General features: G+C 46.5%; 1 protein-coding gene across 3 annotated transcripts; it reads right to left on the reverse strand.

The window, feature by feature from the left end:
* Positions 1–1,004: 1,004 nt before the first annotated feature.
* On the reverse strand, positions 1,005–12,953 carry MRPL28 (mitochondrial ribosomal protein L28). 3 transcript variants are annotated; one of them, XM_030578298.1, is made up of 6 exons: positions 12,872–12,953; positions 11,633–11,933; positions 7,001–7,153; positions 6,247–6,381; positions 5,180–5,266; positions 1,005–1,483 (listed from the first exon to the last, which is right to left on the reverse strand). In XM_030578298.1, the coding sequence occupies exons 2-6, from the start codon at positions 11,918–11,920 to the stop codon at positions 1,388–1,390; spliced, it is 759 nt and encodes a 252-aa protein (XP_030434158.1). In that variant the 5' UTR covers positions 11,921–11,933; positions 12,872–12,953; the 3' UTR covers positions 1,005–1,387. The 3 variants fall into 3 exon arrangements, with proteins under 3 accessions (XP_030434158.1, XP_030434157.1, XP_030434159.1); XM_030578297.1 differs by having other exon boundaries at positions 12,912–12,932; XM_030578299.1 differs by lacking the exons at positions 11,633–11,933; positions 12,872–12,953 and adding an exon at positions 11,206–11,283.
* Positions 12,954–14,633: the final 1,680 nt, after the last annotated feature.

The raw sequence follows: 14,633 nt of genomic DNA on the forward strand, positions 1-14,633 counted from the left end.
AAAGACTTGGGCATTCCTTTCTATCTTCGTACAATGCTTTTGACAACACTCTTCAGCACTCCGTAAGGCTTTCACTTCCATCTCCAACAAAAACACTACATACCTCAGCTTCATCAAACCTACTAGGGTAAAACATTAACAGTGCTTCCACATCCTTTTAGACCAATTATATCAACAGATCAGCAAATCTGGCTGCTCCATATTCCATGCAGTGGGGACAGGAGCAATGGAAGCATCCTAAAAATGGGGGGCCCACAAGTGGCCAAACCATGGCCCCACCCCAAGGCCCTGGCCTCACACTGCCCCTTTGTTCCCCCAGAATCCCTGCTCCACCCCTTCCCTGAGCCCCCACATGGCCCCTTCTCCCTGAGGCCCCACTCCTGCACTGCCTCTTCCTCCTCCCCTGCCCCTCCCCCCATGTCACTCCTCTCCACCCCCTCCCTCCCTTGCTTGCCCTCACTGCCAGTAAAAGGTGGGGGGACCATTGCCCCCCTCACCCCATTCTGGCACTGGGGACAAGACTCTGCCTGAATCCTGCTGAAGTCACTGTTATGGTTTTGGGTTGGAGTGTAGAGAAGAGTGAGAATCCAATGAAATAATGGCAAAGCGGGTGATTTTTAAAGTTTGTTCTTTCTGTATCAATTGAGTTTTCATCAAACCACCACGAACGCTTCAAACAGCTCTCTCACTTTATTCTAGGGTTCGGTTTTAGCCATTTCAATTAGATTTTTACAAAATAAAGATCTAAAGCTTGTATTGAACTGAACTCTAATGGAAGCAGAGTTATGGTGTAGCAGTAACAAACAGACACAGTCCACTCAGGCTGAGAACACGGCTCCACCTGTTGACACGTACATGCATTGGTCACTATTTTGGAACCCAGAATCTCAGATGCTAAATAGTTGGCTCTTCTATATAAGCTGGGGCAAGCGACCTGAACTCTTAAATTGCTTCATCCCTAAAGCTTGCATTCTGTGCTACAGACCAAATAAAACCAGTCACCATTAGGGTTATCAGGTGCAAAGATATTTATTGATGCCCTGAATAAGCACATTTCATTGTGCATCAGGAAGCCAGTTCAAAGCATCTGAATCAGCTCCCAGTTCAAGACCCAAAGGGAATTATTTGCAGAGGCAGATGGCGTCACTTTGGTCAACATAACAGGCGCATGACGGGAAACAACGGGGGTAAGTCCTTCCCCTGACCAACAGGGCCATTTTCTTTCTGAATTCAGGCTTCACTTTGTGCCACTATTGCTAGAGTGTAGTAGCAGCCATGTTCACTCTGGATCAAACTCTTCAACAGCCCACCTTTCTCTGCCACACGAGTGAAATCAATAGTCCTGGAAGGCCGCACATTCCACGCTGTGACAGGAGGCTGTTCCTAGCTAGGATTTCTTCACTTCTGCTGCTTCAGCGAGTGACTGCTCTGTGAGCTGCTGGACCAGCTCTTCCACGTACACTTTAAAAAGAGGAGTAGGGTCCTGAGAGAGAAAACAGGTTAATGAGAGACTGAACCTGAGCAGCAACAGGAAGAGGGAAGGGTTAAAGTGTGCAATGGCCATTGTGCTAGTTAAACCATGAACAATCATTAATGGGCATTTTAGTACTTACACTTTACACATGCTGCCTCTCTCTATCTACAGCACCAAGACTTATCTCTAGTCACTAACCTGCAGCTCACCCTTGGGATGTTTTCCCAAGCCCTTCCCCTCTCTCCCACGGAAGGATACGGCTTCGCTCCTGAATAGTTGAGGAGGAAAAGGCAGCACAGTGACTGTGATGCTGTGTGAAATCTGGGGGACACTTAAGGATATTCTGAATATCGATATTGGAAAATTGTAATGAGTTGTGCCAGATATGGCACATGTAAGGTATCTGCAAAAATGTTATAATTTGCCAAATATGATTGTCACCTTTTGTATTATGGATTATAGAGATGTATGTCTGTATTTTAAAACTTGTGCTATGCTTCTGAGTGATACCCCCAGACAGTTTGGGCATCAGCTCTGCCTAGCCTGCTTGATGGCCCACTAAGGACCATCAGCTATACAACTGGCCCATTGAAAGAAGGCAGATACACCTTATAATCCATAGGCAGGGGCATGCCTAGGGACAGAATGCTAAGGCCTCCAAGCCATGTGCTGGGCAGCTTGCGTTTGAAACAAAGGAAACAGGCCATATGGAAAAAGACTATAAAAGGCAGCTGCATCTTCTCCATTTTGTCTTCAATCCTGCTTCTTACCTCTGGAGGAACTTTGCTACAAACTGAATCTCTTAACAAAGGACTGAATGACCCATCCAGCTGTGCATGTGTTCCAGAGGAACTTTCAAGCCAGCAAACTGACCAGTACTGCTAAGGACCTGATATATGGACTTTAAAGTCTTTGTATATATGTGACTGTTTTACCATTTAACATCTCTCTTCTTGTTCTTTCCTTTTTCTTTATAATAAATCTTTAGTTTTAGACACTAAAGGATTGGCTGGCAGTATGATATTCTGGGTAAGATCCAAACCTATACTGACCTGGTGACATTCCTCTAACCCCAAAGAGTCAGCCACATTTTTGTAGTTGTGAGCAGAGTTTAAAGTAACTTCTCACTGTACTGGACCTAGGTGCTCACTGAGAGCTAGAAAACTGGCATGCAATAAAGGAAGCTGTATGAGTTCTTTTTTTGCTTGTTGATAATCAGTGTGGGAGATAGGAAGCACAGTTTGTGACTGGTGATGAGCTTAACTTCAGACGGAAGTGAAGATGTGGAGGTCAAAGCAGGCACCTGGAGGGGACGGGGCAGTGTAGCTGGAAGGGAGTGGGGGTGATGAGGCAAGCAGGGATTTAGGGGACAGGGAAGGAAGTGGCAATGGGAAGAAAGATAAGGACCCAGAAGAGGGGGCAGGGAGCAGAGACTTTATAAAGAACCCGGTGTTTATCAGCTCCACAGCACAAATATTGACTCTGGAAGAAGGGGAGCCCTGGAGGGTGGGTGGGACAGTAGGCAGTGATTCTCAGACAAATTCTAGGGGAGCATAAGGATTCTAGTCAGGGAACTGTGTGAACTTCTACAGTCAAGTGGGAAGAGGATGGAGGCAGCTTAATGAGTAATTGGAAGGTAAAGAACACAGCAGCTCTGAGTGCAGGGACTAGCAGCACCTATTGAAGGCTGCCCATTACCCATCCACATCACTCCCTACACATCTCCTTCCTCCGGCCAAAAAATGACTGGCTCTCCACTTGCTGCCCACACATCACAGGCTGCAGGAACATGCTGCCCTCTCATTGGGTGTGCAGCTTGGCCCACAGATGCAACAAAGCGCACCCCTCTAGTTATTTATCATAAATAACACAGTAGTCATTTGCAGTCACTAGAGTCATGCAGTGTGATGCTGCTATAGAGTTTCATCCAATCACTACATGGGTAGGGAAAAAAAAAATCTAACTCCTTGACCCCAGAAAGCACTGCAGGCTTTGCTAGGTGTTGAAGCCACTCAGATACTGGCACCAGTTTATAGAATCATAGGAACCATAGGGTCAGAAGGGACCACAAAGATCATCTACTCTAACCCCCTGCCAAGATGCTGGATTTGTTATGTCTAAACCATTCAAGACAGATGACTCTCCAGTCTCCTTTTGAAAACCTCCAGTGAAGGAGCTTCCACAACCTCCCTAGGCAGCTCTGTTCCATTGTCCTGCTGTTCTTACAGTTAGGAAGTTTTTCCTGAGATTAATCTAAATCTGCTATGCTGTAGTTTGAACCCATTATCTCTTGTCCTGCCCTCTGAGGCAAGAGAGGACACCCTTTCAAGTATCTGAAGACTGCTATCATGTCTCCCCTTAGTCTCCTCTGTTCCAAACTAAACACACACAGTTCCTTCAGCCTTTGTTCATATGGTTGCATTCCACCCTTTGTTGCTCTCCTCTGGACCCTTTCATTTCTCCATATCCATTCTATACATTGGTGACCAAAGCTGGACACAGTACTCCAGTAGAGTGGTACTATCACCTCTCACGTCTTGCATGCTATGCCTCTATTAATGTAACCTAAAATTGCATTTGCTTATTTTGCAACAGCATTGCATCGCTGATGCATGTTGCAGTTGTGATCCACCACAACTCCCAGATCCTTCTCTGCAGTGCTGTGTGCTGCCGGGCCAGTTATCCTCCATTCTGTATTTGTGCTTATGTTTTTTCTTCCCTAAGAGTAGCACCTTACATTTGTCTTTGTTGAATTTCATTTTGTCATCTATAGCTCAGTTCTCCAATTTATCAAGATTCCCCTGAATTTTAGTTTTACCCTCCAAAGTATTGGCAACACCTCTCCTCCTCAGCTGTCCCTCATCTGTTTAGGATGTCTCAAAAAGAAAGTAAGTTCACAGAAGAGCACAAATACTGATCCATCCACACTCAAGCAGGTAAGGCTAGAGACCAATGATTCCACATGAGGATTGCTAAGCCTTTTGATAATTGCCCTTGGCCTCCACGGCCTACCCTACCATGCTCTGTCCTTTCTTCCTCTGCTACTACAGGACACCCCCTCCCCTGGAATTGGTGGCCTGGAATCCCATCCTCCATGAAGCTCAGGAACAACTAGCCATACCATGCTGTTTCTTTCTGTGACTGCTGAGGTTGCAAACGGATGGGAGTACTGGGGGTGAGTATGGGGCACACTGCAGGCTGCTGGGAAGCTACTCTCTCTTCTGATGTATTGTGACTGCCTGTGGGATCCCTCAACCCCTACCCCATAATATTAGTATTTCTGAAAAGCTAGTGAAACTGAAGTGTTCATAAGGCTGCAGGGGGACAGCTGGAACCTGCAGTCATATCTACATATCCTAAGAAGCATGGATGTGACCTACAAGGGGCTCAGAGGAATGACTCCTTCTAAAAAGAAAGAAGCCAGCAGACCCAAAGCATTTCCATTATAGGGTCAGGGGTGTGCGTGTTGTAGCTGACTCTTATCAAACATCCCCAAGGAAATCATTCCAACATTAAACATCTCCTGTTAAAACATGTCCACATTAGCGGTGCTGATTAACATGGGGCTTTGGAGGTGCCCACCTCAGAGAACAGCATCAACGAGAGCACTGCATGGGCTCTCTGTAAAGCAACTGGATACACAGCCAGTGGATGCTGCCCAAGAGAGAGTGAGGACATTGTGTTCCCATATAACTCAGAACTCACCTTCTTCTCTAGAAGCCGCTGCTTTTCTACAGCTTCTTCCAAACTCAGCCCAACCCACTCAGCCTCCTCTGCTGGGATCACAAATTCCTGCGTGACAAGAGAAAGGAGTTAATGGTACAATCTTTACTGGGGAAATTAGTGACTAGCTCCAGTAGGACTGTGGGACTGACTCAGGCAACTAGGGGGAGCTAATTGGAACAGAATCACTGTCAAAAGAATTGAGCATTTTGCACGTGCACTTTCCATTTCTAGTGACCAGCAAAGAAGTTTATCCGCCCCAGCTTACTACTTTTCCATTTAGCAAACATAGGTTTGTTTCTTATTGTACACAAACTGCCAGGCTCGGACTTAGGTCAGCAGAGCGAACTTCAGAATAGCTTTGGGAACTGGATAAAGATCTGTCTCATCTTATGCTGGAGTTACGTTCCACAGTCAGCGCGTAAAGCGAAAATTGTGTAAAGTCAAAATTACATTGAGCGTAATGGGTGGAATTGCCCACACTACAGAAACAGTATTTAAATTGTTATTTTTCTTTTTTTGTTTTGTTTTTTTCTTGTTTTTGCCAACCGCATAAAGCTGAAATCGCGCATGTTAAATGTGTCTAAGATGCGACAGACCTGTATTATGTTAACACCAGCTCTGTGCTGACTTACTTCAGCACATGCATCTCCAATGCTTGAGCTGCATTAAATGTTAATCAGCAGTATCCCACACACAAGGATAGGGCTTCATTGCAGCAGCAGCTCAGATGGCCCCTCTGTCAACATAGTGGTGATGGCAGATGCCCAGTGATCATTTCAAGGCCTTTCTGGCTAACACCGAAAACATGAGCCTTTCCCCTTCTGACTGATCAAAGGTGCACTCAGCAAACAGCCCATGTAAAATGACAACTGGCAAAATAATAGAATTGGGCAGGAGGAGGGGAAATCAACTCTACCCTCCAGTTTTAACCCTGAGAATAGACTCTTGAACTATTCATCACCCCACTGCCTAGCAAACATGACCAGTTCGGAGGAACAGACAAGCTTCATTGTACAGATCTGATAATAAACAGGTGAACTACCCACCTGATACTTGTTATAGATAGCCTCTCTCTTTACTGGATCATTTGGATGCAGGCTAGGGTCCCTCCGAGCGAGCCGTAGCAGCATTGTTCGTTTCAAATCCATCCCTAGCTTGGAACACAGATCAACCTTTGGAGTCTGAAGGAATAAAGTTTGATGATTGATGTTGATGGATGGATTCAGAAGACTGTAAATTACTTTTCTGCAACATCAGTGAAACAGTCAGTCCTCCTTTCCCCACCTACTGGTGGCTACTCCTCAGTACTGCCTGCTATTTTATAGGCAGCATAGTAACAACCAGAAAGCAATTTAAACTAGACACTAAGAAAATGCTGCAAACAGCTGTGTGACTAGCTGGTGGAATAATCTGCCCGTGGAGATTGCTGAAGCTCTCACTAGAAAAGCTTGAGGACAGACAAGGCACAGCACCTGAGGCTGGAAATGACTTCTTGCATCTACACTGAACTTAACTCACTTTGAGGTGTGGTCAGAATGTAGCTCCTGAGTCACAGAGGTCTAGAATACAGTCACAGCCACCCTAGCATTTAATGCCAAAATCAAGATGGAGCAGTGGAGGCTGGGACCTTTAGGGCTGCTCTGCCATATTAAGGTTAGGATGCTTCCAACCAGCTCTACTTACATGATTTGGGTGCAGCACTGTGGTAACTGCCAAGCTGCTGAAGTGGACATCACTGGGAAAAGTTCAGGGGCCTACCCTCCCACATAACTCAGCAAAGCAGAAACACATGCGCCTTGCCTTGAGGATGTAGAAATCCAATCCATAGGCTGCGTCGATCAGGTCCAGGGTTCTCATAGTGACTGTAATGGTCAATTTCTTGTCAAGGATCTCACTATATAACTCCCGCTCAAAAAGCTGTGGCTTCCAAGTCTTCTTCAGTCTTTTTGAGAGCTAATAGGGATAAACAAGATTCGCAAAGAATAAATCATCCCTCTGCTAATGGCCACATTACTCAGAAGAGACTACACAATTGCACCTACAAACACTGGACATGGCAGTAGAGAGCCTATGTTTTGTCACAGAGCCCCTAAAGCAGGAATGGACAAATAGGGCCCACTCACAGATACAGCATGTGGGGACAGCAAAACCCAGCATGCAATCTGGGCAGCCAGGCTACACTGCGTGCTGGGAAGTACTTCTCTCAGCCACTGCAATCTACTTCATTTTATGCAAACTAATCTCCTGACAAGCTGCTGTGATCCACAACTGAGTTAAGTTGTGGTGCTCTCCCTACCCAATGACTTCCTCCTGCTCCCCCACATCAACTTCTCCTTGTTTGTCAGGTTTCATTCAGCTCAGGTTTGCCCTGATCCAAGGCTGGAGACATTACAATGCTGCTCCAAGACCCAGAACATTGGGTCATCCTAGGACACACCAAGGGATTACTTGGAACGGAACAAACGCTTAGAAAATGCAAAAAAGTGCCTTGTTTGGCATCCCAGCACCTCCAAAGACTAGCCCTGAGGCAGGAAGCCTAATCACACCATAGGAAAGTAGACACACTGTTGCTGTCGGTGGAAGCCTTGGTTTCACACACCTAGGTTAGACAAACACAATGCTAATTATTGTCGCCTCTGCTGTGCAGTGGATTTATTCCTGTGTCAAGAAGTTGCTCAAGATTCTCAAAAGGTATTTAGGTACTCAACTACCACCTGATTTCAATGGGAGACGGACACCTGATACCCTGGAGGGTCTGGCCCTTAGAGCCTTTCAGGAACTACAGAATAAAATCATGCTGGGTCAGAAATTAAATCTAGGTATGATCTACTGAAAACTGGATGAAGGGTTTGCTGGAGAAGTCTGTGAGTATTGGGTCTCAGTCATTCCAGAGCAAGTCTGCTCAGCTGATAAGTGAAATTATATTTGTTCTACCTGCCACCCCTGCAAACTTACCCTGGGATCTGATAGTTAAGCTGGGCCCTTTCTGATTTGCACATCACCAGCACTAGAACCTAACACTGGACTTCAGTCAACAATTCTGAATACGCTGCACAAATAGGTGGGCAGTAACCACCACCAATTTGGTCGACTTAGTATACTTTCTCCATACACACATATGCCCCCCTGTACATCATTTGAAAGCTTATTATGTCTACTTTAAGATGAGATCTAATATGAAGCTGTGAATTGATGCCATTATCACAGAAATAGTGATGTCACCATCAACACGGTAAAATGACCACTTTGAAATATTTGCATTTGTTTCTGTTAGTTTGACTCTATGAATCAATTCAAGACATAAAATTGGATTTCTTTGTTGTTGTGATGCTTTGAAATTATAATCTAGAGCAGTGATTCTCAACCTGTGGTTCACATACCCCTGGGGGTCTGCAGATTATGTCTAAGACTTCCAAAGGGGTTCTCAGCTCCATTTTAAATATTTTTTAGGGGCCACAAATGAAAAAAGGTTAAGAACCACTGATGTAACGGGTTAAACAAAGTCTAACAACAGATTTGTACAGGTATCATTGAAATGTAATAGCACTGCTGACATTTCTAGTCAACATCATTACTGTTGGGAGCAAAGGCATATGTAGGCCTCACAGAAGCCTGCTGTGGATTTTAAGAGTCTATTCTCATGTTTGACAGCATAAGCAGAACTGTGTACATATAAGAAATTGCAGCGCAATCATGCATCTCTCTCAAATCTCTCCATTTGTTCTCCCCCTAACATCTGCTATTTTCAGTAGAGACTCTTGTACATCTGATGCAGTGGTCCCCAACCTTTTTGTCTGGCGGGCGCCAGACGAAGGACTGTGGCGGCGGTCGAGTATCTGCCGAAACGCTGTCGCCGACTCTTAATGACGCTGCTTGTCAGCGGCAAGCGGCATCATCCAGAGGCGTCGCCGCTGAAATTTGGCGGCATTTCGGCGGATGCTCAACCGCCGGCCAGGACGCGGGCACATTTAGGGATGTTGGGGACCCCTGATCTGATGCGACATGCAGCTCAGCAGATGTTGATAAGCATTTCTGGATGCTATGTAGGGTAAAATGTGTTTGTCTTATTGTTGCTGACATGGTTAAGAGTTGTAACATGCTCTTCTTCCTTCTTCAGTGCAGAGGCAAGGACTGGTTTGTGGACTTTGTCTTCACTACTTCTTGTTAAGTAACTTCTTTCTCTCATAGCCTTTGGATATTCATAATATGAAGCTGTCATCTCTAACACTAACACTGACCTGTGCATAAGTGTCACTGCATTAAAACAATAGTTTATAAAATACTTCAGTGGGGAGTTGCATAGGCAAGTACAAATTTAAATCTACCAGGCAGACTAGATGCTACATTGTATGTATAAAAGCTCGCAAATGGAGAACCATATTAGGAATTAACATACATTTATATCTACCCACTATGAAGCACAAACTATGGGCATGGAATCTAATGCTAGTGGTGTGCAACCTTCAGTGTGAAACTGATCAGATTAGCAAATTTCAATTGAAAATATAGAAAAATTATTATAATCACGTGATATACTTTGACATATAAAACATGCAATGTGAAAACATTTCATGTTAGTATATGTTTATATTTGCCATTTTTGCCACATGCTAAACAGCATCATTTCTGGGAAGAAAAATTGCCCGTGCAATATCAATAAAAATCTTTTAATACGTTGTCATTTGTAAGCTTTGACCAATAAGCATGACATTAAGGGATTGAAATTAATTTAAACAGAAAAACCGTGGTCAGTCATGTTGCAGTGTTTCTGGAACAGTGAAAAAAGATACACTCATTTTGGGTACCACTGTTTCACCTTACCTACAGGCTTACAGCCCCACATCATACCTCATTTTAAATAAATTTTCAAATAATATATAACGTGGGTGTGTGTAGGGTGGATACATTAAACTTAAAAATATGGCCCTTTTTGGAGAACTACCATACATCTAAACAAGATGTTCCAGAGCTGCACTTGCACTGCAGTACCAACAGGAGTAGGAACTTGTTTGTGTCTGTGAAGTCAACAGATAAGACTAAATATGCACAGGTAGCAGGTTCTGTGAAGTAATAAGGTATCATTTTTACAGACCATAAACACATACTTTAAGCATCACCCTTAATTAAACAACTTAGACTAGTACAGAGGTAGGCAACCTGTGGCACACGTGCTGATTTTCAGTGGCACTCACACTGCCCTGGTCCTGGCCACTGGTTCGGGGGAGCTCTGCATTTTAATTTAATTTAAAATGAAGCTTCTTAAACATTTAAAAAACCTTATTTACTTTACATACAACAATAGTTTAGTTATATATTATAGACTTATAGAAAGAGACCTTCTAAAAACATTAAAATGTATTACTGGCACGCGAAACCTTAAATTAGAGTGAATAAATGAAGACTCGGCAAACCAATTCTGAAAGGTTGCCGACCCCTGGACTAGTATCTGGTCTCATATTATAAACTAGTGCAGGGTGCCAAGCTGAAAGTAACATTTTTAGACAAAACAAGTTTAACTCTATTCCTGATTAAGCTTAAGAGGCTGGTGCTCAAGGTCTCTTATCTGTGCTAAAGACAGTCAAATGCCACAGGAACAGGCCTGCAAGTTATAGGACAGTCTAAGGGTCTGAAAATATGGTTTTACATAAAGCGCATCTTGAATAAATACATTGAAGGCAAGAACTCTCTATGTAAAAAGGAGACAAGATCCATGTCCTTACAAAAGGAGAAAAAAAGTGACATATATTAAGTTTATTAGTTACCAGGAAGGTCATTACTTAAGCACTTAGGAATACACCTCCAAACTTCACGGCCAGAACTGACCTTGGCATGTCCCTCCCCAACTCTGCTTCTTATCATAAAATTATCTGCAGAACACCAGGTAAAAAGCAATGACTTTCAGGAGGCATGGGTCCCTTTCTAAACCACTTGGGGCTAAATTTATCACTCCTCACACGGCCTGACTTCAGCTATGACTTTGCTTCCTACCACTCTTCTCCTCTTACTGTACTGTAGCGCTGCAGCAGCTCCTCTTGCACAGGTGGTTGGGTCTCGGTTACACAGCCCATTACAACACTGCATAAACAGGAATTATTTCTCAAGATTAACAAACGAAAGTATAGTAGACCACAGTTTATATGATGCTCTCATCAGAGCAGGTGGGAGAAAGAGGGACAGTAAACCCTAACTTGGAAGCCTGGATATTACTGGTGAAGAAAAAAGAGTAAGAGTTACAGCAACAGCCATCCAAGCTCCCTGTTGCTGAAGCAGGAGAGGGATTTTCTCTCCATTCTGATTTTGGGGCTAGTGAGTATGGCGGTGGCAGCCACTCAGTACATACTTGCTTCCTGTTCCTAGCATTGGCCCAGTTCACTCAGCAGACAAATGAAGCCATAAGATGAGAACGCGCCTATGCACTTCATACTCACTCACTTTGTCATTGCCAGCATACCGATAGCCAGAAATCCAGCCTTCTCCTCCCCAGAGCCCTTGCTGAGACTCTGGGGGGTAGTAGACTGGGATAGGAACATCCTGCACTCGCTCTCGTTGGCCTGTTTTTGGATTTAATTTATATTTCACCCCAAGGGGTTTCCAGTGAACTGCGGTGGGCTGTGTATTATCCTGTAGTGACTTGAGATAATGAGCAGGCAGACGGGCATAGATGCCCTGCTTCAGTTTCAGAGCTTCCCAGATCCGCGGAGGGTACTTGTGTAGCGGCATCAGGCAGTGATTGCTGTTAATAGAGAACAGAACAGGATATCGGATATTTGTCAAAAAAGTCAGGATGCCCGGGACAGGGCTTAAAAAGGAAACTGTCCCAGACAAAAGGGGATGTATGGTCATCCTATCTCCAGGCAAGTGGGTCCTGAGGGAGTCTGGCCAGGGCTGGGGCAGACCGTGGCCTGACTAATCGTGCCACTCCAGAGAGGCTGGAGTGATTCCCCACCTGGCACTGGACCGGCCCTGGCCACGCTTCCAGCTCAGCCTGGCAGACGCTGTCACCTTCCAGCAGGGCCAGTGAATGTGGCCAGGGTATAAGGGAGTGGGTCTTTGGAGGTATTGGGGGGGCGGGCTGCTGGCCAGTGGGGGATGTCTTGGGGGGTGATGAAGAGGTCTGTGTGTTGGGATGCTGGGCAGTGGAGGGCGGTCTGAGTGGGGTGCTGTGTAGTTGTGGCGGTGGCTGTGGGGCAGCGCATTGGGCAGCAGTGGTGTGGCTGTGTGGCAGGTGCTGGGCAGGGGTGATGGTGTGAAGGCCCCTGTGCATTTGTGGTGGAGGGTTTGGGGGGGTGGGGGCGCTGGGCATAGCAGCTCTGGGGGACGGTGGGCATAGGGAGTCGGGGCTGTGTGGCACGGCATGGGCCCACCCCCGAGCGGAAGGGGCACGCTGGCAGCACAGGGATGGGGGGGCCAGTGTGCGTCTGGCAACTGCCGGTTTGTACAGAAGCCCTTGCACTGGGCTGGTTGGAGCGGGGCCGGCCCCACCGCGCTACGCCCCAATGCCCCTGGCTGGCCCCTTGCTCTGGGGACCGACCTCCCCACGCCATGCTCGGCGCCGGGCCCGCAAAGGCTAATCCAGCCTGGCTGTTCGCTCCCTCAGCCGCCCTGCTTCCCGCTTCCCGCTCCCCAGGGCTCCACGCCCCTCAGCCCGACCCCCAGCTTCAGCCCACGTACCACAGCCACCCCCGCTCGCGCACACAGGCCGAACCCCCGCCTCTCGCCCCCGGAAAGAGAAATCGGGACCTGCGGCTCTGTCCACGAGGCTCCTCCCATTGGCTGCCGTTGGTGTCACTCGCAAGCCCCGCCCCCTCGTCTCGGGGCCTGGAGAAAGCGCGAGTGGGGAAGAGTGGACCAGAGAGCGCCTGCGCGGGGCGGGACTGGAGTTGGGCGAACTTAGTTTCCCGGAGCTCGCGCCACCAGGGAGCTCCAGCGGGGTGCGGGTCTGAGGTCAGGCGGGAGCACTAGGGTCAGGCTGGGGGCGCTGGGGTTGGGGCTAGAGCGGCCACCTCCAAGATGCAGAAAAACCAGCCACTGACCACCCCCAAAACGGGCCCCAGTGCGCACTGTAGCTCACTATGACTGAAATGGTTCGCGCGGTGGTTTTCAGACTGGGGGTTGCAACCCCGTATGTAATGTAAGGCACTGGGTCGCCGCGGCTCTGCTGAGCACGGCTGATCAGGCTATTAAAAGTCCCGTCGTTGGTGCTGCCTGTCCCGACACCGCGCTGTGCGCCACAAACAGCCGGCAGCAGGTTTGGCTCCTACGCAGGTGGGTGGGGAGCCACAGGGCTCCAGGCACTGCCCTTGCCCCAAACACCAACTGGGGGAGGCAGTGCCTGCAGGTGAGAGCTGCAGCCTAGGAGCCAGACCTGCTGCTGGCTGCTTCCGGGGTGCAGCGTGGTCTGCGGTGCCAGGACAGGCAGGAAGCCTGCCTCTGCACCCCAGCTGCGCTGCTGACCAGGAGCTGCAGGAGGTAAATCCATACCCCAACCCTGTGCCTCCCCGCAACCCATATCACACTATATCTAGTTGCTCGTAGTCACTTACCCCAGATCAATTGGTGCTCCAAATCTTACACCAAAGACAACACTGGCAGCCAATTCTATAGTAATGTAACTATAGGTTTATTAGCTAAGAAAAGGACGTAAGAGTTGAGAGGTTAAAGTAGGTAAAAGATATTAACAGGTGAGTCACAGTTTGTAGTTCCAAATGGTGGCAGTGATGTGATAAACCGCCAGTTTCCCAAAAGTCTTTTCAGGGCACCCAGATTGCCTGTGGGGATCTCTGCTTTGCATTTGGTACTCTTCCTTGTAAGAATCCAAACAGTCCAGAGATACAAGAGCTTTCTTTGAATCATATGTATAGTTTCTTTACACAGAAAGCAAGCTGTCTCTCTACCCACATGGGGTTTTCCTTTGATGCCAAGTAGTGAGGAATGCACTTAGTCTTTTGACCTCCGACCATCATACATAATGGCTGTTTGCTTTGAAATTAGCATTTCACAAGACTTCTTTGATGGGTTATTTAGTTACAGAAGTATACACACTGTACATTTTTGCTGTTACATTATAACAGGACACAGACAAGTGAAAATAATGCAAGTTATATCCCATCAGTTTTCATGAAGTTTAAACACCACTCTTATACAAACACTTTGATCTGTACTAACACAAATGAATTGGCCTGTGGCCCTGATCTGACTTGGTGTGCCAGCATCACAAGAGGTTCTGTTTGTTTTACTTTCTTATTTTCAAGCAGGGTTTTAATCTTAGTTGGCTCCTATTCTCTCCTCCCTCCCCCCCAGTCAGACACTCTATGGATTGTAGACAATTTACCCACATGATTCCACTGGTATAATTTTACCACTATAGCTATATGGGTATAACTCTCTTTTGTGAATGCTTTTATTCTGGAATAAGAGTGATTTTTTTCTGGTG

Source organism: Gopherus evgoodei, chromosome 10, assembly GCF_007399415.2.
Source record: "Gopherus evgoodei ecotype Sinaloan lineage chromosome 10, rGopEvg1_v1.p, whole genome shotgun sequence".
Lineage (NCBI taxonomy): Eukaryota > Metazoa > Chordata > Testudines > Testudinidae > Gopherus > Gopherus evgoodei.

Bases quoted from the DNA above. Each gene is read 5' to 3' on its own strand.
- MRPL28 (XM_030578298.1), bottom strand. From the start codon at position 11,920: ATGCCGCTACACAAGTACCCTCCGCGGATCTGGGAAGCTCTGAAACTG. The intron at 5,267-6,246 runs GTGGGTAGTTCA...CTTGTCACGCAG, and splicing joins CTATCTATAACAAGTATCAG to GAATTTGTGATCCCAGCAGA. The intron at 1,484-5,179 runs GTGAGTTCTGAG...TTTCTCTCTCAG, and splicing joins AGCGGCTTCTAGAGAAGAAG to GACCCTACTCCTCTTTTTAA.